This window comes from Lissotriton vulgaris, chromosome 2_1 (genome assembly GCF_964263255.1).
Source record: "Lissotriton vulgaris chromosome 2_1, aLisVul1.2, whole genome shotgun sequence".
In the NCBI taxonomy this organism is placed as follows: domain Eukaryota; kingdom Metazoa; phylum Chordata; class Amphibia; order Caudata; family Salamandridae; genus Lissotriton; species Lissotriton vulgaris.
This window is the reverse complement of record NC_141687.1, coordinates 19,206,574-19,231,495: the sequence shown is the minus strand read 5'-3', so window position 1 is coordinate 19,231,495 and position 24,922 is coordinate 19,206,574. Positions and strand designations below refer to the sequence as shown.

General features: G+C 50.1%; 1 protein-coding gene across 1 annotated transcript in view; it reads right to left on the bottom strand.

Annotated features, from left to right (window-relative positions):
* Window positions 1–2,395: 2,395 nt before the first annotated feature.
* Window positions 2,396–24,922, bottom strand: part of LOC147729477 (gap junction gamma-1 protein-like) — a 37,661-nt gene continuing 15,134 nt past the window's right edge. The window contains exons 2-3 of the mRNA XM_086954341.1: window positions 16,843–17,994; window positions 2,396–5,166 (exon numbers count right to left, since the gene is read on the bottom strand). Coding sequence (XP_086810467.1) covers window positions 5,159–5,166; window positions 16,843–17,971 — 1,137 coding nt within the window. The 5' untranslated portion in view covers window positions 17,972–17,994 and the 3' untranslated portion in view covers window positions 2,396–5,158. The remainder of the gene's footprint in view (window positions 5,167–16,842; window positions 17,995–24,922) is intronic.

Below are 24,922 nucleotides of genomic sequence, written 5' to 3'. Positions count from 1 at the left end.
TAAGAGGAGCAGGAAATGAAGGAGAAGGAAGTACAGGTGAAGAAGGCTGCATAGGGGATGTGGCAAAGTCCTTCTCCTTGGCAGGAACCACAGGTGTGGATGTTTCATCGGTCTTCCTTTTCTTGTGAGGTGTAGTGGACACCTAACCTGTTTTTGGGTCAATATAGATCTTCTTATGCAGAGGATCTGGCTGGAAAAGTTCTTCTCCTTGTGGAACCTTTGTCAGCACCGATTTCTTCGGTACCAGACGAGGTTGTTGCTGGTCTTCAGCCTTAGGAGGTGTTACAGTGTCCTTTGGCGTAGTTTGACACCGAAGGTGTTGTTTTCGGTGTCTTAGGCTGTTTCGAGGTCTTGGACGCGTCTGAATCAGGCCTTGTCAGTTTCGGCACCGAAGATGGTGTCTACAGAGTGGAAGCTGGTCTAGTCAGCTGTGAGGCGTCGGACGCTAGCTTCATACCCTTGTCTTTAGAAGTCGACGGTTTAGACGCCGAGACTTCTTTCGGTTTCGTTGCAGAGGGAGCTGGTGGGATCGGCACATGCGGTTTGCTCGGTACCGAGCTACCGGAAGGCTTAGTTACTTCCTTCGGAGCCGGGCTCGATGGAGGGCTGTCGAAGTGGTTTTTCGGTCGCGACTGGGCCCCAGAGGCAGAGTGTTGACCTTTGCCTTCGATCTGGGTGCTGTGTGTGGTGCAGCAGCAGTAGTACTCACATGGTGACCCTATGGTATGGAGTCATCTGCCTCTGATACGATCCGGAGATAATCTGAATCTTCTTCGGGAACAAGCAGAACCCCCTCGAAGATATCCACCACTTCCGGAGCTGATCTCTGCGGGTCCGGTCGACGGGCCCTCCGATCTCGGATTATTTTCTTGAATCGAAAGGACGTGCAGGCTGTACAGCTGGATTCGTCGTGTTCTGGCGATAAGCACAGGTTGCATAGCTCATGTTGGTCACTGCGTGGAAACTTTGCTCCACATCCGGGGCATCTCTTGAATGGCATCCTTTCCATGAGGTGTAGGCCTCACGGCGTGGATAGGCTCAACGGCCCGCATCGACGACCGGAATCGAGCTGATGGATTCGAAACTATTAGTCCATATCGAAGTTAGTTTAGAAAGTTTTGGTAAGTTTTTTTGCGCTTCGAAGTGCTTGAAGTCTATTTCTAGACTGAGCGGAAAAAGCTCATCCGAACCCAGTGGCAAAAAAAAAAAAACAATCTAAGGATGGAGCCGATGACCATGCGCACTATTGTCCAAGGGAGGAGTCACCTATCTTGTGACTACAAAGACTTTTTGAAAGACGACAACAACTTGCAATCTGAGCCCAACACCAGGTGGCGATCTAATGCTAAGTGTAGTATCTGCAGCTCATATGCCTCAAACAACTTAACATTGGAGTTGATGCTGATGCGCACTATAACTGAAAGGAGGAGCCACCTACCCCGTGACTTGAAATACTTCCTTGAAGAAAAACAAAGTGCAAACATCCAAACCCAACAGTAGATGGCGATCTATGCACAGCACAGCTCATATGCCTCAAACCTACAATTTCTAGAATGTCTGTCATAGCTTGACAAGTCCTGGTCTGATAGGGACTCTCGCTGCCATTGCGGCAATGCCTAGTGTAGTGTACCTGCTTCCGGCTTCCCCATATGGTCTTGGGCAAGAACTCTGCACGCTATGCAGCCCTCTGCACCGTGGTCTTTAGGGAGGAGGTTGCGGACCATGTGTCCTGTGCATACTTGGTGGCACTTGGCAGGATCTAATGGGGGGATGCTGCATGGTCCTTTCTCCGACCGACCATGTGACCTTGCTACATTGATCTGCTCAGCTGTGTTCCTCAGCGGCTTCGGGGTATTTTTGATTCTCTCTTCATGCTATTGGTAATCACCAATCCACTTTCCTCTATCAATTATGAAAAAACACCAAAACAGTTTCCTTCCTGAAGCTCTCCCCAACGCTTCCATGCACAACGGCTAAAAGTAGTATCTGAAGATGCGGACTTGAGTCCAGGGCTTATGTGTGACGTCACACAAGGAGGGGTTTGGTACGAGGAGCGCAAAAGGAGAAATGAAGCAAGGTGTGCTGCTTGGACATCGCCGCACATATATCGGCTCAAGGTGAACCTTCACACAATCACAAGCCGGCTCCCTTCTTCAGTGACGAATACGTAGCAAAGCAAGGAAGTCCCGGGCATAGCTGCAAGATGGCAAGAGCCAGGGGAGGGCAGGGCGTGGTGGAGGAGACAAGCTTGATGGCACATCGGCGTGGGCTCCGTTGCACCCTACTTCGAGGACAATTCAAATGTTGTGCCCAAGTGTTGGGAGAGATCAATCCCATCCCACCGCCCAGAAGACTTTTGGAATCCAACTCAAAGTCCAAGAACCACAAGACAATGCATTTTTACAAAATGAACCAGTTTTTACTGATAATATAAAAAAAGTCCATACAAAATATTTGGATTACAAAACAGGTAGAAAAGTGTACAAACAGTTGAGATGATCACAAAACTTCAAGCTTTTCCAGCATGGATAGATCAACATATTATTGTTTGGCTTCTTAATGCAGGATAAGGCACGAGGGTTTTGAGGTGATCCGCCCCCCTTTGCTAGTGTAATCCTAACCGCCCCATATTGTGGTCTATTATACCCCTCCAAACCCACACTCCCTTGCTGGCATAATCCCTGAGACTCGTGTGGGGGGCAGATCCCGCACCCCTGTATTGTGCGATTTGCAGCATGCAGTCAGGGTTGGGGGGGCAGGGGAAGCAGAGATCCCCCCCACACTGCTGTGTGACCTGTACTATAGGGTTTGCAGCATAGTCAGATGGGAGGGTCAGAGCCCACGCCCCTCTGCTGTGGGACCTATACTGTGCAGTTTGCAGCCAGATGTGTGGGGGGAGCAGAGCCCCCCAATGCCTTGTGACCTGTATTATACAGTTTGAAGCATACAGTTAGAAGTACCTTTGCTGCTTCAGGGGTGTCTTAGCCCTGGGGGTACATCAAGTTCCTGGAGCGTAGGGATAAAAAAGCACAAAGAATAGGTAACTGAACTTACATCGGTTACAGAGGTAAGGAGTGAGCCTGTTCAGAACCCCCCCGCCCCCCCTCCCCCTTTGCAAAATAGGAATGAAGTAAAAGGACTCATCATTGGGTGCAAGGGACGACCTATCGGAGCGCAGCTCCATGACCCTTTATTGGGTTGAAGGGAAGACCTATCAGAGCGCAGCTCCATGACCCTTTATTGGGTCAAGAGGAGACCCATCAGAATGCATCTCTGGGACCCTTTATTGGGTATAAGGGGCCGACCTATCGGAGAGCAGCACCAGGACCCTTTATTTGGTACAAGAGACCTATCAGAGCGCAGCTCCAGGACTCTTCATTGGGTGAAAGGGGGACATCTATCGGCTCTAAGCACACCTCAATAAGACCCAAGTCTTGATCCAGGCCTTCGAATAGTAAAAGTGCTGCCCGGATTGATCCCTGGGTAAGAGCCTTCAGGACACCGCCGTCCGAGTGCGGCATGTTCTGAAACCTCACAGACCAGGCACGGGTTCTCCAGAGGCAAAGCCTCCTTGTGTTAGTCTGATAATGCAAGAGGGAAGATCATGGGGGGAAAAAATGGACAATATCCATGTCACTACCCCCCTAAACAGAACAGCAGCCTGGCAGCCAATCCCAGCTCCCTAAAAAGTACTATTGCAGCCACCGGCCTGGGGCGCTTTGGCTTAAACTGCATTTAGAAGAGAAAAAAAAATGCACCGGTTGAAACAGTTCAGAATGCCTGAGGAATGTGTAAGTTTTGGTCTGCTCAAAGGTAGGGTGCCCAACCATGCCCCAAGAGAGGCTTTCGGTGTGAGGGCGGGACCTCCACACCAGTGTGTGGGTTTCTGGTTATCAAGGGGGGCCATGCACACTACAAACCCCTGTATTGGTCCTGAAAGCTCAGGAAGGGAGCTAGAAGGGCAGTCCCTGGACTTGCATCAAACTGGGAATGTCTAGTTTGTGTGGAAGGTAGCGGAGTCAACTGCAAGCTGAGCTCTGCTGCCGCTACCCAATCTGGGGTCCACTGAATGGGACATTGCAACGGGTGACTGGATGATGCAGGGGGAGGGGCGGGGGAGATGGGAGGGGGAGACGAGTTCCAAGGAGGGAGTGATGGAAGTAGATGAGGGACCTGCAGTCCATGGCCCCTCAAGGGGTAGTATTGGGAGATGTGTGTGTGGGTGTGTGTGTGTGGGGGGGGGGGGGGGGGGTGTTCATCCATGGCTCGTCGCAAGGGACAATGGGTTCACAGAAGGGTGGCATGTTCAGTGTTTGGGCCCTGAAGGGTCTGATGGAGTGAAATGTGATGGGGGTTGGGGGGGAGGGGGTTGGGAAGAGGGGTATTATTAATTTTTCACCCTTGCTGGGTTACCAAGTGCAGTACTAGCCCCGGCAGGGCACACAGGGGAGGGTTAGCAGTTCATGGCCCCTGTTTTGCCCCAGCAGTGGGCAGGCATTTCATTCTATAGGACCTTAAGTGGCCCTTCCACGATGGGCAATTTCAGTCTAAGGCCAGTAGAGGCCGTGGTCAGTCAACAGCGCCTGCAGGCGCCCACCGTTGGAAGGGCAAGTTCACACTTTCATCCTTGACGGATGTGTACTTTGCACTAGTGTTTTCTCCGGACTGTAAACTATTTTGTGCACGGCGCCCCGCACCCCCAAGCACGTTTAAGGCAGTGAACAATTGTACCATCACGTAATCAGACCTGCTAGAAAACAGCCAGATCCTCCCCGCCCCCAGGGGGCGCTCTAAGCACTACTCTCGTTACAGTTCATAGCGACAAAATAACATTTAAAAAAATCCCTTTTTTAAATAGCATCACCTGGTCCCTTTTTCAGCAAGAGAGCCCTGAATATTCCAATGGAATCTCTGCTTTCACTACCTCAGTATCACAAAATTAAAAAAGATAAAAATAGAAACTATTACAAAATTACTTCTAAATATAAAAAAAAATCCAAATGCTACAGAGAGTCTTTCTGCGCCGCCCTCTGCAGAAGGCGGTCCCTTGTCTGCGCTTTCCAGTGGTTCTCGCCACGATAAATATTCCAGCTGGTTCAGGAATGAAACGTAAGGAATCTTCCAGTCAGATGAGTGGTCTTCGCCGCTATGGGCCGGGTCAGAAGCCTGAGTGGGCAAAAAAAAGAAAAAAAATCAAGTTTAAATATATTGTTGAAAAAATTATCCAACCCTGCAGCCCGCCTTGGAAGAAGACATGCATTGGATAGCACCAAGAGTCCTCTTAACCGTCCCAGCAGACAGGCCCATGATGGGATGAGCACAAGGATTGGCTCTCCTAGAAGAAACCAGGGTTTGAATGGACCACCCCCCCCCCCTGTCCCACCACAACCAGAGGGCCCAGGGGGTCCCCATACACTCCCAGTTGTGACCACCAGCCAACTAGAGGATCCCTGAAAAACAGCAAGAAATGGAGGACCATGGCTGCAAAGCTGGTGGGAGTTCTGACAAAATGCCAAGGCCAGAAGTGGTGCCAGGAGCAGGAGCCCTTGAAGGGTCTCTCCCGAAAGACCACGGGCCGTCTAGATGGCTACTTATCTGGAGCTGCCACATAGGTTGCAGGGCCACTGCAATTATGCGGCGGGATGGAGCCAAATTATGTGGCACAGTAGAGTCAATTATGCAGCATAAGGCAACACTTTTTAATCGTATTACTTCATTATTTCATCATTTTTAAACTTCGCAACCTGACATCATGAACAGCCTACATTCAAGCCAAAAAGCCTCCGCGCCCGGGCCGATTGTCCTCTGTGTCAAAGGCAGCAGACAAGTATTTTGTTAGGTGGGCTTCAGAGCACTGCGGTTGGCAAAGGTGTTGTTGCTGGACACCCAGTCTGATTTAAAAAAAACAAGCGGGATCGCCCTGTGATAATCCTCAGGAGGGGTAGTTTAGTGTTTTGTCAGATGTAATTTTGTAATTTGTACCGATTTCTAATTTTATTGAAACATATGCGCAGGGGGCCAAAGTTGGTTTTCGTGGCAAGCCAACGATCAAGGTTACTGGCCTGATTGGTAATGTCAGAAGCCAAAGACCGCAGGCCGACTGAAAAGCACACATTAAAACCAATAGGCGTTTACGGGTAGATGGTTACACTATAAACATTGTTCCAAGTACCATTCCAAGATGGCCGACACCTGCTACATTTCATTTTTTGCAAGCATATGACAGAAAGGTTTGTACAGTGACATTTTTTTACTAGCATTTTTGACTCCTCTTGTATGCGCTTGCGGTTTGGGTTTGGTGTAGAATTGTACCCAGGTTAAGTGCGTAAATGCATGGATGGGTCAGTGGGAGGTTGAATCGATGCATAGGTGAAGGAAGGACTCCAAGTGCATGTATGAATAGATCTATGTATACGTTATTTATATTATGCGGATGCATAGATGGTGTTGTTTTCTTTTCACACTTCTGAGTCTGCTGTCTGAGGTGGTCCCGGCTGTGGGTGTGCCGGAACCAGAGATGGTGTGTGTCTGAAAGAGGATTTAGGGTGCTGCTCATGATGGTTTTGTAAATAATGCATTATTAAATGATGTATTTATCTAACCTCGCCAATAACTGAAGAGGCATCTTCAATTATAAACAGGCCCGCTGGCTTTGCCAATGCTCGTTTTGTAGGGGCGGTACAAATTTGCTCTGCATTGCTGTACGTTGCTTTACATCTTAGCTGTTGGAGGTTAGGCGGGGGTTTGTAGTTAATAACAAACCAACCCGCGAACAGTTGTAGCCGCATGAGCACTGAACAGAGTCGCGGGGGCCAGGGGCACGCGGTGAGTCTGCGTTGGGACCCGCTCCGGAGAGATTTAAACCCTGCTCAGCCTGGAGCAGCAGCTCGCCTTCCTCCAGAGTCCAGACAATAAGTGGTGGTCACAGGGGTGCACTGAGGACCTGTTATCACCCGAGAGTCTCAGGTGATAACAGGACAGGAGTAAAGCTCTCCTCAGGCCGTCGGCTTCAAACTTTTCAATGTTGCCGAACCCCATGAACAAAAAGAAAAATGCTATTTACCAGTATGCACCTGTTCTCGGCATGTAGAGCTGCAGATCCACACACTATGCATAGATCTCCATCTGGTGTTGGGCCCGGATGTTTGCACTTGTTTTTGTCTTAGAGAAGTCTTTGGAAGTCACGAGATCGGTGACTCCTCCTTTGGATGATACTGCGCTTGGGCATCGGCTCCATCTTCAGATTGGTTTTTACCAGCAGGGAGATGGAGTTTTGTAAGAAACAGAAAAGATGCCCATGTATGCTCTATCTAAATATAATACTGAAACAGATAATGGCAGCCGGGGAGGCGGGTGGGAGTGTGTGAATCGGCAGCTCTACATGCCAAGAACAGATGCATACTGGGAAGTAGCAGTTTCCTTTCGAGGCATAGGAACTGCAGATCACACACTATGCAGAGATTGTATAGCAGTACCCATCCTTGGCTGCGACTACCTGTATCTATTGCAGTAGTTTGAAATAGTGTTTTAAGTACAGCTTGGCCCACACTAGCTTGTTGTCTTGTTCGCACATCTACACAACAGTGGTTTGTGAATGTGTGTGGTGTAGACCACGTAGCTGCTTTGCAGATATCATGTAAGGGAATGTGCCCTAAGAAGGCCATTGAAGCCCCTATTTTGTGGGTAGAGTGGGATTAAGGAGGAACAGATAATGTACGTTTTGCTCTGTGATAGCAAATTTTATGCATTTGACAATCCACCTTGCAATTCCAGATTCTGATATGGGATTGCCTTTATGTGGCGGGGAGAAAGACACAAAAAGTGGTTTTATTTTACGAAAAGGTTTTGTTCTTTCAATGTTATAAAGGAGTGTTTTTTTTTACATCCAGAGTATGTGGAGCTCTTTCTGCGACGGTTTGTGGTTGCGAGAAGAAAACTGGCAACTCCACAGACTGACTGAGGTGAAAGGGAGAAATAACCTTAGGAAGGAATTTTGGATTGGTTTTAAGGACCACTTTGTTATGATGGGGTTGTAATAATGGTTCTTGAATAGGGAGTGCTTGTATCTCACAAACTCCAAGGGAAGTAATGGCCACTAGGAAAGAGACTCTCCATGTAAGAAATTGTAACTCGCGTTTATGCAGAGGTTCGAATGGAGGGCCCATTAGTCTTGTGAGAACAAGATTCAAATTGCACACAGATGAGGGTGGTACCCTGGGAGGAGTCATTCTTGAGGCCTTCCATAAAGGCTTTGTTGGCAGGTACTCTGAATAGCGATAAATGTTGCCTATTCTGTAAGTAGGCTGCAATGGCAGCGAGGTGCAACCTAAAAGGTGTATGCTAGGCTCGACCTTTGAAGATGTAATAGAGAACATATGATGTGTTGAGTAGACACATCTAATGGACTGATATTAAAGTATATAATAAATCTTTTCCACTTGGCTGCGTTGCAGGCTCTAGTGGTGGGGCGTCTAGCTTCTTTGATAACGTTCATACAATCAGGGGAAGGTTAAGGTAACCAAACTAAGACCTCAGGCGCCAGATCGCTAGGCTGAGCTGTGCTGGGTCCGGGTGTCTGATCTCTCCAGGGTTCTGGGTTAAGAGGCGTGGGGAGAGTTGTACGTTTTGGTGTGGGAGTACTGATAGTTCTAGCAATATTGTGTACCACGGTTGTCTAGCACATGTTGGAGCAACTAGGATAAGTGTCAGTGAGTGTTGATGCAGTTTGCGCACCACCAGTGGAATGAGTGGGAGAGGAGGAAAGCGTACGCAAATCTGACATACAAATACATCCATATCGCATTGCCTTTGGACAATGGGTGTGGATATCTGGCGGCGAAGCATGGGCATTTTCGTGTGTGTGACGAAGAGGTCTATATCTGGTTGTCCCCACATGTGGACAAACGGTTGAAGAACTTGCGGATGAAGTGCCCACTCATGAATCTGTTCCGTTTGACGACTTAACAGGTCTGCTATATTGTTCTGGACTCCTGGAACATGTTGGGCTAGGAGAAAGATGTTCTGGGTAATAGCCCAACTCCATATATTTTGTGCTAGTTGGGAGAGTTGTAGGGAGTGTGTCCCACTTTGCTTCTGTATGTAGTACATTGCAGTCACGTTGTCTGATCCGACTAGGACAGCTTTGCCTGATACTTGTTTTTGGAACAAAACAAATAACTCCAGATGGTTGATGTGGAGTGATTGTTGTTGAGGAGTCCACGTGCCCGGCATGGTGTGATGCAATAGATGAGCTCCCCAGCCGGAGCGCGATGAGTCTGCTGTCATGACTTTCTGTGGAACTGGCTCTAGGAACGGTCGCCTTTTGGAAAGGAGAGGAAGAACCTGTTGAAGTGTGACCATGTGGAAATGGTCTGAGTATGTACGGGTTTAGGGGTCTCAGGTTTAGAATAGGTCAGAGAGCTGTCCTTTTTTGGAATGAGAAAATACAGAAAGTAAACTCCTGTGTTTTGATGGTGCAGGGGAACAGGTCCTATTGCACCTTACTGTAGGAGGGAGAGGACTTTCTGCTCGAGTAGCAATAGATGTTCTAACGGCATCGGACGCTGTCTGGGGTCTGGGTGGTATGGTGGGGGGGGGAAAGGAATAGAAGTAAGTTCTAGACAGTAATCTGAACGATTTGCCTCACCCACCTGTCTGTGGTAACGTTGTTCCAGACAGGAGGGAAATGTTGTATTCGTCCCCCAACTGGAGTAGAATGGTCTGGGGGAGCGTCGGGAAGTCATTGGGTAGGTGTGGAGGCAGATCTGGTATGATTAGTCCTGCCTCTACATTGGTTATTGTTGCCTCTGTAACCGCCTCTCTGGTAACCTCTGGTGAATGGTGGGAGCCTTGTAAGAGGTGGAGGGGTTGTCAGAGGAGTAGCCTCCGGAGGTGCCTTTGTAGAAGGAGCGAAGACAGGATCATCTGGGAGCTTGCGACTGCAATGCACCCATGGATTTGGCTGTGCCTGTGTCCTTTTTCATTTTTTCTAGTGAAGAATCCACATTAGGCCCAACTAAGTGTTCCTGATCGAATGGTTGGTTTAAAATAGGAGTTTGTACTTCTGGTTTAAAACCAGAAATGCGTAGCCAAGCAGGTCTACGCTGAACGACACTTGTGTTGACTGCTCTTTAAGTGGTGTCTGCTGCGTCCAGGACACATCGAATGGAAGTGTAAGTGATGATTTTTCCTTTTTCTATAAGGTCATTGGCCCGAGTTTATATTTGTCTGGAAGGTGCTGTAATAAGGTCTCCAACTCATCGTATTGTACCTGGCTAAAAAAGCTTGAGTGTTGGCAATACGCCATATGTTAGCTGCCTGTGGCCGTGTTCTTTGTCAGAGGTGTCCAAGAGTTTGGACTCTATCAGGGGGTGGAGCATCACCTGATGTTTGAGAATTGGCTCTTTCCTGGCATTGGAGACTACTAGTGAATCTAAGGATACAAGCCTTTAATGTAAGCTGTGTCGGCAGGGGTAGCTTTGTATTTTTTCCTCGATCCTGGGGTTGAGAACTCTAGCCCTGACAGGATCTTTAAAAGCGTCGGGGGGGATGCGCGAGGACTCCTTTTAGCATAGGCAAGATAGAGGTGGTCCTTTGTGATGTGTCAAAAGTGTCCATTAGAAAATCCTCTTCCACTGGGTCTAAATGGAAGTTAACCCCATGGTATTGTTTAAATCCGGTTATGTCCTCTCCTCTGGAGGGGAAAGTCGAGAGGGGTAAGAGGGGTATACATCCTCTTGTGGAACATTAGGGACATCTGGAGTGTGGTAATCGTCCCAGGGGTCAGGGGTAGAAGGTGGACTAAGGTCCCCAAGTGGCTGTTCACCTGAACCCTCCCCTTTGTTGTCAGAACTAACATCATCATCATCGTCCCTCGGTGGAGGGGCTGGTTTAGGAGAGTGGTGTGTTGGGAGGAGGTGTGACTGAGAAGGAATAGTGGAGATGTGTTTTGGTACCGACGGCAGGCTGACTCAAGCCGGAGTGGCAGCCTGAAGGCTTAATAGGCTTGTTTGCCGAGCCAGAGCGCGGGGCATGGGAAGCAGTCTCTCGGTGTGTACACCTGGGCCCGAAGGTGAAGGTGTGACCAAAGCCTTTTGGATGGTGCATGGAGGGGGTCGACGTCTCCACTTACGACCCGCTGCGCTGGAGTGAGGTTTTCGATGTCGACGTCCTCAGCTTTGGAGGCGCTGTGTTCTTCGACCCGCTCGTTCTGGTACATTGACGCTCTTGGAAGATGTCGTCGGGAATGGATGTCGACGAGCGAGACATTGTCCTGCGAGCTAGACTATCCCGAATGGTCTTCTTGGAGAGGAAAGAGGCACAAGCTTTACAGTCTCTGGCCTCGTGCTCCGGTGAAAGGCAGAGGTTACACACCTCATGCAGATCGGTGTGGGCGAAACTTCAACCCACATGGAAAGGACATTCAAGAAGTGTCCTCTATGAGCCAGATGCTAAGGTAGGCCCGAAGGCCCTCGTCGGTGATCAGAATAGAGGACTTCGACGTTGGAGAGATGCGAGACGACTGGGGTTCACGATCGAAAACAATACTGTAGAAAGTGGTTTCGGTAATGGCACCGAACTGGAGCGCAATAATCATCTGAGCCAGATGGTGGAAAAAGCAATCTGAAGATTGAGCTGATGCCCATGCGCACGGTCATCCAAAGGAGGAGTCACCTATCTCGTAACTTCCAAAAATGTCTCCAAGACAAAAACAAGTGCAAACATCCGGGTCCATACCAGATGGCGATCTATGCATAGTGTGTGATCTGCAGCTCATATGCCTCAAACATATACACACACATATCATAGGTAGGGAGGGGCTCACATTTCCCACAATTATTCTTTTAAATTAGGAATGTTTAAATATGTTTAGACTTATTTAAAACATCGCAGTTACGTTCTATTACTGTTTAAAAATGCATTGAAATACATGATTGCCAAACATACTATGCTGGTCAGGCAGGCCTTACTAAGGTGTACTAGTATCCACAGTGGGACTAGAAGTGGGGGTGGAGGTTTGAAGAATGTTTGGGGTCCGTCCCCTTTTGACACCTTCCCCCAGCCAGGATATAAATGACAAAGATGCTGCTGCGTGCCCATCAGAGCGGCTTCTTGCAGCTCCCTTAAAACAAAGCACTTATCAGCATAGTGCTTCTTAAGGCCAGAGCCGGCACCCCTGGGATCCCTTGCAGCCCCCATTTGACACTCCACCGCCTTAGGTGGTGGCCTTCACCCTGAGCGATGGAGCTAAATGTACCCAAAAGATGGTGACGTGGTGCGCGGGGTGGGGGTCGGGGGGGGGGGTGTCCGACATGTAGTCAGTATATTCGAGCTCTGAAGTCTGGGCGCAGAGACAAGGCCAGCAGGTTAGGCTTACTTCACAGGATGAAGCATCCCTCACTGCTAACAAACCTTGGAGAAGGGGGGCATACAGATGGGTCACAAACTGACAATGCTAAGCTCAGTCAGTGTGCAGCTCAGTGCATTACAGGGGGTACAACTAGAGCTCTGGGGGTGGGGGAGGGTAAGGAAAGCTACCTAAATAGAAACCATACATTTGCAAGGGGGTGGGGGTTCTCCCTTCAATTGCTTGTGGTGAACTGCAGCAGGAGGTTCTTTGGCCAATCGAGGAGCCGCTCCGGCTGTCGATGCTGCTCAAAGCGGAACACTTCCTGAAGCTGTAGGCGTCGCCTGCTCCTGGCCGTGGACGCCGGGCACTGCCACAAAGGCACCAACAGGAAGCGGATACTCACCACAATGATGGGGTATCAGAGGTGGCATTGGCCACCTCTGACTAGCATGGCTCTTTGTTGAGCCTCACACATGAAGGGTGTGCCAATCTTAGGGAGCAGTAGGCATGGACATTTGTTGGGCCCGGCGCCATTAACTGCGTGCCAGTTTGATAAGTCTTAAGCATGGACTTGCGTTGAGCCTGTTGTCAGAGGATTAGTCTCAGGTGCCAAGACTGGACTTTTGAGCCTGTTGTCACCAACAGGATTAGCATGCCAGTCTGATCGGCCAAACATGGACCGTTGTTGACCACAGCACCACCCAGAACGTGCCAGCCTTTAGGGTATTGAACATTATTATTGGAGTGCAACTAGACCCGAAGGTTTCAAAGCGCTTTACATGAGCACAAGCTGCATTACAGACTGACACATTCATTTTGTGGTAGGCACGTGGAGGTTAAGTGACCTGTCCAGAATCACAGAATATGGAGAGTCCCTGTTGAGACTCGAACCTGGTTCCCCAGCTCGAGGGTCGACCGCCCTAGCCAATAGGCCACATGGGACTTGTGTTGAACCCGGTGCCACCCAGAGCGTGCCGGTCTGGTGGGGGCAGAGCATGGACCTTTGTTAATCCTGGCGCCACCCAGAGATCGTATAAAGAAAACTGGTCCTTGACTATAGTTTAAGTAAGCACTTGAATGAGATTCATTTGTTTTTCATTTATGCAGTTCAATTCGCATATATTGATTCAATCAAAAACAACGGGAGAGATATATTCAGTTATAAACCAAAGCAAAAAGGTTTGACACACAAGATTAATGAAAACCCAAGAATTGCAAATCAAAGTATAACCACACAATGTATATTCGTTATATCAAAAATGTATTTACAGTTATATAAAACAGTTGTCTAAACGGCGCAATAGACTATCAAGAGTATAGTCAGTGAGGAAGGGAAAGGGGTGCTTAAGTGAAAAGGAAACTTGAAGGAAAAGAGACAAAGTAGATACACAGTTGTATTATTTACACAGAACAAAGCGGGATAGCCTCCGCTGTCTTATATGCCAGTCCCCTATAGTTGTTAATTGGGGGATATGGGGGAATGGACACTGGGAGGGATACAGGCAGGTCAATGGGTGGGCGTCGATGTTCCGACACTGATGCTCTTGGGGTATTGGGGACCTCAGCTGCGGGTCTTCAGGACACAAGGGGGTTGAGCAGCGAACTTGCTGGGCCGTTATCCAACAGATCGTCTGGATAGAACACCAATGAAGTGGCAGGAATATAGACCTCCGTCTATGCTTCTGTAGAAATGAAAGCTTCAAGTCAGGCAGGTGTTCTGAGTAGAGCCGCTATGAGCAGTGATAGCGCGGTCCTACCGGTGCCCCCTCGGGCGTTCCGGTGGTATTGCTCCGGTTTTGTGCTTTTTTCAAGTCCGATTTTCACCTCGAGCATTCGTGTAGATTAAGCCTGGTACCGCCAAGGAAATCCTAAGATTAGGCTGGGTTCCGCCAAGCAATTCAGAAGATCACTGGAGAGCCAGTCTTCCGTAGTGGTCTCGATCGGCGTTTCTCCGAAAGTGAGCTCACTTTCGGACAAACGCCGGAACGCCCGAGGGGGCACCGGTAGGACCGCGCTATCACTGCTCATAGCGGCTCTACTCAGAACACCTGCCTGACTTAAAGCTTTTACATCCTTTGACCACCAACAGACACTAGGTGATTCATTTCTTCAGAAGCATAGACGGAGGTCTATATTCCTGCCACTTCATTGGTGTTCTATCCAGACGATCTGTTGGATAACGGCCCAGCAAGTTCGCTGCTCAACCCCCCACCCTCTTGTGTCCTGAAGAAGACCCGCAGCTGAGGTCCCCAATACCCCAAGAGCATCAGGGTCGGAACGTCGACGCCCACCCATTGACCTGCCTGTATCCCTCCCAGTGTCCATTCCCCCATATCCCCCAATTAACAACCATAGGGGACTGGCATATAATATAAGACAGTGGAGGCTATCCCGCTTTGTTCTGTGTAAATAATACAACTGTGTATCTACTTTGTCTCTTTTCCTTCAAGTTTCCTTTTCACTTAAGCACCCCTTTCCCTTCCTCACTGACTATATACTTGATAGTCTATTGCGCCGTTTAGACAACTGTTTTATATAACTGTAAATACATTTTTGATATAACGAATATACATTGTGTGGTTATACTTTGATTGCAATTGCAATTCTTGGGTTTTCATTAATCTTGTGTGTCAAACCTTTTTGCTTTGGTTTATAACTGAATATATCTCTCCCGTTGTTTTTGATTGAATCAATATATGCGAATTGAACTGCATAAATGAAAAACAAATGAATCTCATTCAAGTGCTTACTTAAACTACAGTCAAGGACCAGTTTTCTTTATACAATTCATACCCAGGTCCTTTGATTATGTGGGTGAACCCCATTGATTTAATGGCCACCCAGAGATTGCCAGTCTTATGGACCCGCACGGGGCCAAATCAAGCTCTAGATTGCACCTCGGAAGGCCTGGACATAACTGGTGTGGAACTGGGACCCTGCAGCTTCAATGTCTCATTGGAGCGCCTCGAGGTCTCCAAGTCGCTTTAGACTTGTACGATCAGTGAGTAGTTCACAGAAGACTGCTCACACGTCACAATGAAAACCAGGCGCAGACAAACCCCCATTGGCTTTTAGCTGCAGTTTTGAGCACCGCCCCTGCCCCCTCCCCCAAACAAATATATATAATTGCTAACGTCCAAAGGCCCGGACAGAAAGGCAGAGCAAGCTACACAAAAATAGTTTGTGATGGGGTCACAGACTACTGCCTACCATTCTCTTTATGGAGGACACTCGACCACTCAGTTTAGGGCAGGGGTCTCCAAACCGGTCCTGGAGGGCCGGATCTATGCCAGATTTTTAAAATTACTACATGCATCTCAATGGGAATATCCAAAAAATCTGGCATGGATCCGGCCCTCCAGGACCGGTTTGGAGACCTCTGGTTTAGGGCAAAACTCATATTCAAAGCTTCTGACGACTTAACAAGTGTTGTTCCAACACAAAAACAACGCAAAGACGTGTTCAATCCGAATAAGTTCAGGGATTTCGGGAGGTCCCAGCGAGACTTCTCATGGGCGCTTTATTTAAAATATTGTAAACTAGCAGTAGATCGCAACAGCCTGCATCTCGAGCAGGAGTCTTCAAATTGGAGGGCAGCTCTCAAGTGATGGCGGGTGGGGGGGCTCTGGTCAAAAGAAGCATTACGCCGACAACAGTGCTTTCTTTCAAGCGGAAACGCGAGCGGTGCAAGCCGTTCGGTAATGGGCCACCACGAGCATCTTTTGTCATTTGCATCCTAGCTGGGCGTGTGTCAAAGGGGAGGGACCCAAAAAATGCTAGAACTGCCCTCCTCTTCGAATGGTCACACTGTGGTTCCTTGTACGCATTAGTAAAGCCTGCCTGATCAAAACCGTTTGTATGGCAATCATGTATTTTATTTCCTTTTTAAAACAGTAATAGAACTTCACTGCAATGTTTAAATAAGTCTAGACATATTTAAGAACTGTCAATTAAATAGAATAATTGTGAGAAAAAAAAAAGTGAGTGGGGCCATGATTATTTTTTTCCACTGGAGGGGTGCGGCATTAACAAGTTGGAAGACCACTGATCTACAGGACCCATAGGGGATTAAGGTGTTTGTGAGGAAACATTAGGACTGTGGCTGTGCCCACCCTATAGGCCCACTTCATCCCCCAGTCCCATCCTCACTAGGCCTGCTGGGTGTGAGTTTTTCCCTCTCTGCGCAGCGCAAGCAGGTAAATCTTACTCCAGACCACCTCCCCGCAAGATTTCTCAACGCAGGTTGTCGCTACCGCTCACGTTGAGGAACCTTGTTGAGGACACTGCCGCTCAAGTAGGTCATTTACTTGACAGCAGCAAGAAGCAGCACCCTTGCACTGCACGTGGTGCTGTTCACGCTGATTTTACAAAGCGGGACAAACACCCGGCGCTAAAAATCAGCTCGAACGGCACGATGTAACGCTCTGTCGCTTGCAGAACTCCACATAGCATGGCAGAGTGTTCTACAAACTCTACCCTGGCCTAATACTCACCAGATTTTTCACAGGGTGCGCCTTCCTTCTCCTGGGCGAAGTTCAGCCGGTTCTGCTCCGCCGCCATGCCGTTGGATTCCGGGCTGCTGCTGCGCGTCAGCTGCGCGTTGTCCGCAGACTGGTTGAGCTGGAAAGCCAGGTCCAGCTGCTCCTGCGCCATCTTCAGGTGCTTGCGCAGTCGCTGCAGTTCACTGTGCGCGGGGAGCTCCTGCATGGCAAAGTGCTCACCGGGCCTGCTGCCCATATTCTCACCGAAGACCAGCTTCCCGTTGGGCACCTTCCCCTTCTTCAGCACAGACTGGTATTGAGGGGGGGCACTAGGCACGTTGTCACGGTACTGCTGCTTTCGGCGCCCAAGTGAGTCGCGAATGCCTCCCACCCCCAGGTGGAAGAGCTCGCAAAGGTTGAGCAGCAAGCACAGGCTGCTCACCACATACATGATGATAAGGAAGATGGTCTTCTCGGTGGGGCGGGAGACGAAGCAGTCCACTGTGTGTGGGCAAGGGCTGCGCGTGCAGACGTAGGAGGGGATGACCTCGAATCCATACAGGATGTACTGGCCGAAGAGGAAGCCCACCTCCAGGGCAGAGCGGAACAGCAGCTGCAGCACGTACACCTTCATCAGGCCATCCTGCTTGATGCGCCGGCGCCCGTCGTGCTTCTTGCCCTTCTCCTCGGGTGCCTTCTCCTTCTCAACCTCGATCTCCTCAAAGATCATGGGGTCCTCCTCGCCATTATCCTCGGCCTCCTCGTAGTCACGCCCTGCGCCGCGATGCACCACAGGCATGCGCTGGGGCTTCTTGGAGCGCATAGCGCCTTCGGGCACTCGAGCTATGCGGTGCATGGCGAAGCCCAAGTACATGATGGAGGGGGTGGTGATCATGATGATCTGAAAGACCCAGAAACGCACATGCGAGAGGGGCGCAAAGGCGTCGTAGCACACGTTCTCGCACCCAGGTTGGTGCGTGTTACACACAAATTTACTCTGTTCATCATAGTAGATGGACTCTCCACCCACAGCTGTCAGCACGATGCGGAAGATGATCAGGACGGTCAGCCACACCTTGCCCACGAAAGTCGAATGATTGTTGATCTCCTCCAAGAGGCGGGTGAGGAAGCTCCAACTCATGGTGGACCGGGAGTGTTCTCAACCTAGAGGAACAGACACAGGTGTGAGAAGGCGCAGGAAGAGGCGCAGGTGTGCGTAGAGGAGGGGAGGACAGGCAGGTGTGAGCAGGCGCAGGTGTGCATAGAGGAGGTGAGGACAGGCAGGTGTGAGCAGGTGTGCATAGAGGAGGTGAGGACAGGCAGGTGTGAGCAGGCGCAGGTGTGCATAGAGGTGAGGACAGACCGGTGTGAGCAGGCGCTGGTGTGCATATAGGTGAGCAGGTGTGCGTAGAGGAGGTGAGGACAGACCGGTGTGAGCAGGCACTCAGAAACGAAGGTATAGGCACATGTGTGCCTAGAGGTGAGGACAGACATGTGTGAGCAGGTGTAGGAAGAGACAAGCGCACGTAGAGGAGGGAAGGACAAAGACAGGTGTGCACAGGTAAGTGCATTAAGTAACAAGCGCAAGTGTGCATAGGTGAGGACAGGTACAGGTATGAGCAGGCATACACAGTTGAATGAAAAGGCGCAAGTGTGCATAGAGGCAGAGAGGACAAAGACCGGTGAGAATAGGACCGCACCGATGAGCAAGTGACTGAAAAGGCGTGAAGAGGAGACCAGGACAAAGATCAGTGTTATCAGAGTACGCACAGGTGAGCACATAAAGTAACAAGCGCAAGTGTGCGTATAGGTAGTGAGGACAAGTATAGGTTTGAACAGGTGAGGAAGAGGTGCAAGCATGCAAAGAATAGGCAAGGACAAAGACGGGTGCACAAGTCTGCACGCAAAGGAACAAGGAGAAGTGTACCTAGAGATGGGAGGACAAAAACAGGTGTGATCAGGGCACGCACAGGCGAGCACATACAGTAACAAAATGAGGGTTGGGAGCACACTGCCTCACATACAGTAACAAGCGCAAGTGTGCGTATAGGTGGGGAGGACAAGTATAGGTGTTAACAGGTGTGCATAGGTGAGGGAAGAGGTGCAAGCATGCATAGAATAGGCAAAGACAGGTATGCACAGGTGAAGAAGAAGCGCAAGCATGCGTAGAATAGGCAAGGACGGGTGTGGGAAGAAGCGCAAGCGTGCGTAGAATAGGCAAAGACAGGTGTCACAGGTGAGGAAGAGGCGCAAGCGTGCGTAGAATAGGCAAGGACAGACAGGTGTGCACAGGTGAGGCAGAGGCCCAAGCATGCATAGAATAGGCAAGGACAGACAGGTGTGCACAGGTGAGGAATGGGTGCAAGCATGCGTAGAATAGGCAAGGACAGACAGGTGTGCACAGGTGAGGAATGGGTGCAAGCATGCGTAGAATAGGCAAGGACAAAGACAGGGGAGCACAAGTCTGCATGTAAAGGAACAAGCACAAGTGTACCTAGAGATGGGAGGACAAAAACAGGTGTGATCAGGGCACACACAGGCGAGCACATACAGTAACAAGCGCAAGTGTGCGTATAGGTGGTGAGGACAAGTATAGGTGTTAACAGGTGTGCATAGGTGAGGGAAGAGGTGCAAGCATGCGTAGAATAGGCAAAGACAGGTGTGCACAGGTGAGGGAAGAGGCGCAAGCGTGCGTAGAATAGGCAAGGACAAAGACAGGTGTGAACAGCTGTGCATCGGTGAGGAAGAGACGCAAGCATGCATAGAATAGGCAAGGACAGGTGTGCATAGGTGAGGAAGAGGTGCAAGCGTGCGTAGAATAGGCAAGGACAGGTGTGCATAGGTGAGGAAGAGGTGCAAGCATGCGTAGAATACGTAAAGACAGGTGCACAGGTGAGGGAAGAGGCGCAAGCGTGCGTAGAATAGGCAAGGACAAAGACAGGTGTGCATCGGTGAGGAAGAGACGCAAGCATGCGTAGAATAGGCACGGACAGGTGTGCATAGGTGAGGAAGAGGTGCAAGCGTGCGTAGAATAGGCAAGGACAGGTGTGCATAGGTGAGGAAGAGGTGCAAGCGTGCGTAGAATAGGCAAGGACAGGTGTGCATAGGTGAGGAAGAGGTGCAAGCGTGCGAAGAATAGGCAAAGACAGGTGTGCATAGGTGAGGAAGAGGTGCAAGCGTGCGAAGAATAGGCAAAGACAGGTGTGAACAGGTAACTAACGTAACAAGCACAAGTTTACACAGAGGGTGCGACTAGTAGAAGAACACACGCAAGATGAAGTAGGAGGCACAAGTGTGGCTAGTGGGGGCAGCAACAGACCAGTATGCGAAGGGGCGCACAGGTGAGCACATTCAGTAAGAGGCACAAGTGTGCATAGATAGGGGGGTGGGGGGGGACAGACTAGTGTGAAAAGGAGTGCAAAAGGAGTACACAAGGCAATAGGAGCAAGTGTGCATGGAGGTTGAATGAGAGTGGGAAAAGATTGGTGCTATTAGGAGTGCAAAAGCAGCACGGAAAGGGATAGATGCAAGTGCGCAGCGCGGCGCGGCATGGGCATGCGCACTGCAGCGCGAGGTCGTTCATTAGAGCGCAGTACAGGGAAAAATGTGCAACAACCTTATTTCCTGTAAACAGTGCACGTGCGTCAATCACGAGATGGTTTAACGTTTCGGGGGGGGGGGGGGAATACTACTGCAATGGACATTCACGCGCTTCAACCTTTTCTGGCGGGAAAGCTGTGAGAGAGTTACTACTGGTGGTACCATAAGGTGTCCATTGGCGCAAATGTTGAACCACACAAACCCCTCCAAGCAATACCTGGAAAAACGTACAGGCCCCAAACCACAGCCCCCTCCGCCCACGGAAGAGGACCTGCTAGTCGGCTCACGTCTTCCTCACACAGGACCCATTCTTACCACCACGGATGCCCACCCCAGTCCTCTCCCACCCTGTGATCTGGGGCAAGGGTCCTCTGAGCTCGTGACCTGGCAGCAGGAGCCGGGGCAGCGGGCAAGGGAGCGCCAGGTGAGTCAAAGAGGTGTGTATGTGTGTGGTGCAGAACAGTCTGTGCCAAGGCCCGCAGCAAACAATACCACAGAGCAGGACATCCTGGTGGTGCCAGCATCACCCACTGCACCTGCAGGAGAAGCAACAGCTCAGTAGGAGATGTCTTACAGGGACAGGTGGACGAGCCCACCCCAGCCTCACCCAGACAGGGACAGGTGGACATGCGCCCCCCCCCCCAGCCTCACCCAGACGGACAGGTGGGCATGCGCCCCCCCCCCCAGCCTCACCCAGACAGGGACAGGCGGACGTGGACGCCCGGCATCACCCAGGCGGACGTCCCCCCCCCCCCCCCCCCCAAGCCTCACCTTGACAGGGACAGGCGGACGTGACCCCACCAGCCAGGGACAGGCGGACGTGTCCCCCGGCCTCACCCTGACAGTGACAGGTGGCCATGCCCCCTCAGGAGCGCTCCTACAGGGACAGGGGTTTGTGCCCCTCCCTGACAAGGAGGGGGTAAAGGCCTTTACCACACGAGCCACGGTTGCGGTTTCCCCGCAGTGTAACAAGCTTGCCTGAACTACGCATCTGCCTTAGCGGTCTAGTGTTCAGATGGGCGGGGAGAAGAGGTGGCGGCGTCAGAGCAGGAAGCTCCGGACGAGGACAGGTAACTGGGGCCAGGTTTAGGGGGGGGGAGGGGTTGTTATTTTTATGGGGGGGCGGCGGGGTAGTTTTTGGTAGGGAGCAGGGGTTTAGGGTCATGGGGAAGGGGAAGTTTTATTGGCAGGGCAGGTTTTAGGCCTCGCAGCTGGGGGTGGGGAGAATAAGAGAATAGGATCTTAGGGCGGGGGCAGAGGTAGTATTTACCGTGCATAGCCCTTTACTCATCATGCTTTCACCTCAAAATTGCGTGGTAAAGGAATGCGCGGTTTAGACGCATTCATGGTTAGGACGGTTTTGAAGAGGCACGCCTGGTTCAGCCATATGGGCCTCTGCTATACATCCCATCAGGAGCACACTTACAGGGAGGGGGAGGGTGTCCCAGCCTCACCAGAAGTGCCCTTACAGGGACAGAGAAGCCCTGCCCAACCAATTCGGACACCCCCTCATTCATGCTGCCCTAGTACAGACCCCCGAGACCACCCAAGACAGACCCCCCCGCCCCCCCCACAACCATGTCAGCTCCCAACAACAAGTTGGTCTCTGAGAGCGATTTCTCCCACCTCATTCTGTTCAGGATTGACACACCTGTCAGCCTCCAACCTATTTGTGATGTCAAACCTAAATTCTTGACCAGAATCAAAGAAGTCCCTTTATCCGAACTTGAAGCCAAGATTCATCCCCATCTTCAACTCCACCCCTCATCATGGATGGCTGATGACCTTATTTCACACTTTAACTCAAGAATTACAGAGGTTTTAGACTAAGTAGCTCCTCTCAAACTCAAACAAATTAGGAGAACCAAATCAAAACCCTGGTTTAACGTGGATCTGAATGATGAACGGCGCCAACTCAGACAAACGGAAAGGTCTTGGAGACAAAACCCCTCGACCTTACACAACTTAGATCTGCTCGGCGGTCACACAAACAACCCATTTTCAGTGAAAAGGCCTCTTTTTCCGCAACCAACTAGATCGGGCAAAAAACAGACCGAGATAACTCTTCAACATTGTTAAAAGCCAAACTATCTGCACCCCCTCACAAGAAAATCAAGCCACCAATGAGCGATGTGAAGAAATTGCCACCTTCTTTGCTAATAAAGTCTCTAAAATTGATCAATCCTGCATACAAACCGCTAACCCTCCTTCCCCCTTAACAGGCCCCCCTTCAACCACCCTGGACCACTCAAAAAGAGTTCTTAACAAGGACAATCAGACCTGCCTCCAGCTAAAAAACAATGTGCTCTGGTCCGACTTTGAGCTAATGTCGGTCAACGAGGTCTAGAATATAATTTCTAATCTAAAACCTTCCTCCCACACCATGGACCCCCTCCCTTCCACAATCATAAAAAAACTCTACCACAACATTTCCCCATTCTGGACAAAAATCATCAAAGCCTCTCACCTCAGGCTGTGTCCCAGACTCCCTTCAACTAGGACAAATCACACCCATTCTCAAGAAACCAGGGGCCGACCCTAATGATCTTAACAACCTCAGACCCATCTCCAACCTCCCGTCCCTTGCAAAAACATTGGAGAAATGTGTTCTCCTCCAACTCAAGCACATTGATGAGTTCAACCCCCTCGACCCCTTTCAATCAGAATTCAGGAAAGGCTGTAGCACGGAAACAGTCATACTCAACGTCTCGAACGACATTCAGAAGGCCCTAGACGAAGGTGATGCCTGCCTACTCATCCTGATTGACCGATCTGCGGCATTGAACACAGTAAATCATCCAGCTCTTCGGGAGACCCTGACGAAGCGCTCTGGCATCAATGGCACAGTACCTAAATGGTTCACAACAACAAATTAAAATCAACTTCTCTCTCTCGAAGCCTACAAAGGTCACACTTGGGGTCCCACAAGGCTCGATCATCTCCCCGTCCCGCTTCAATCTCTTCATGGAGCCCCTCACAATCATCTCGAAAAAAGCTGGAGTGAGTTATCACCTTTACGTTGATGACATGCAAATCTATTTCAGAATCAAGTCTCCCAGTGACATCCGACACCTCAATGCCGCCCTAACCGAGATCCAAACTTGGTTCAAAGTTAACCACTTAAAGCTCAACCCAGATAAAACGGAACTGATCCTATTCTCTCTAAAAAGCAACCATCGTCCAATCAAGGAGTGGCTCAAGAATCTGGTTGCCCTAAACTGCCCCCTTACCCTATCCGACTCAGTTAGGTTCTTGTCAAGGGTGATGCCTAGAGACTTATCAATGGAGGCCCACATCAAAGATGCTGCAAAAAGTGCGCTCTTCTCTCTAAAACACCTGAAGAAACTGAAACCTTTTCTTCCCCATGAGGACCTCAAGACAGTGGTCCAATCCCTAGTTCTCTCTAAAATCGACTATGGGAACGCCATCCTTACAGGGACTCCAAAAGCTCACCTAGCCCCTCTAAGAGCAGTGCTGAACATGTCCGCTCGACTCTTATCTGGAGTAAAAAGATTTGAACACATCACTCCAGCTCTCAACGGCCTCAACTGGCTTCCCATGGAAGGGAGGTGTATTTACAAGCTGGCCTGCATCACACACAAAACCCTCCACTCTCCGCCCCAACTACCTGAACAACAAACTGGTACGAGCAGGTCAATCCAGAATTCTGAGAAGCTCCAACTCACTCCTTATTCGTCCGAAACTGAAAAAGAAAAACACCCAGTACCGATCGTTTTCTGGCAACGCTCTCAGGAAGTGGAACGCTGTCCCTGGAGTCCTCAGATGCAACCCACCCCTGCTCCTGTTTCAAAAGGGACCTGAAACTCCATCTCCTTAATAAATACTTTCATGACCAACGTCAACGAACCTAGACTTCCATACCTGAGCTGACTCCTCTCTCTCTGGACATTCACGGATAGTTGGTGACTGGACTATGTCGATTGACCTTTTTTTATTGCCCTCTCCCCCTCCGCTGCACTGTAGATTTATTCCCATGCTGTATTTTTTCTCTTTGGTTTGTTTTCTTACTGCCGGCCTACTAGGTCATGTAATGTCCTTCTGTTTCTCTGTGTTTATGTAAAGCGCTCCGATACCTACGGATCGAGCTAGCGCTATATAAAACTTTTAAAATAAATATATAAAATCCCAGCCCACCCTGTATCCCATGTCAGCTCTCATGTCCGACACCCCCCGTTTCACAGCACCCAGTACCAGAGCACCCCCACGTCAGCGGCTCAGAAACCAGCCTGGCAGGGCCTGTGAGGTGCGGCTTGAGGCACACCCAGCAGGCGAGGCGCTGCCAAGCAGAGTCGAAGTGACATCAGTAGCAGAGATTCCTGGCACCGGGGTGTGTGTTCCAGGATGTGGCGAGGGCTGGAGCTGCACTTACAGGATGCAGGGAGGCTGCCAAGTGAGGAGAGTGGACTGCACGGAGGACGGGGCATCAGGATTAACATCGGGCAGAGAACCAGGGTGGGGGCCAGCTGACCAG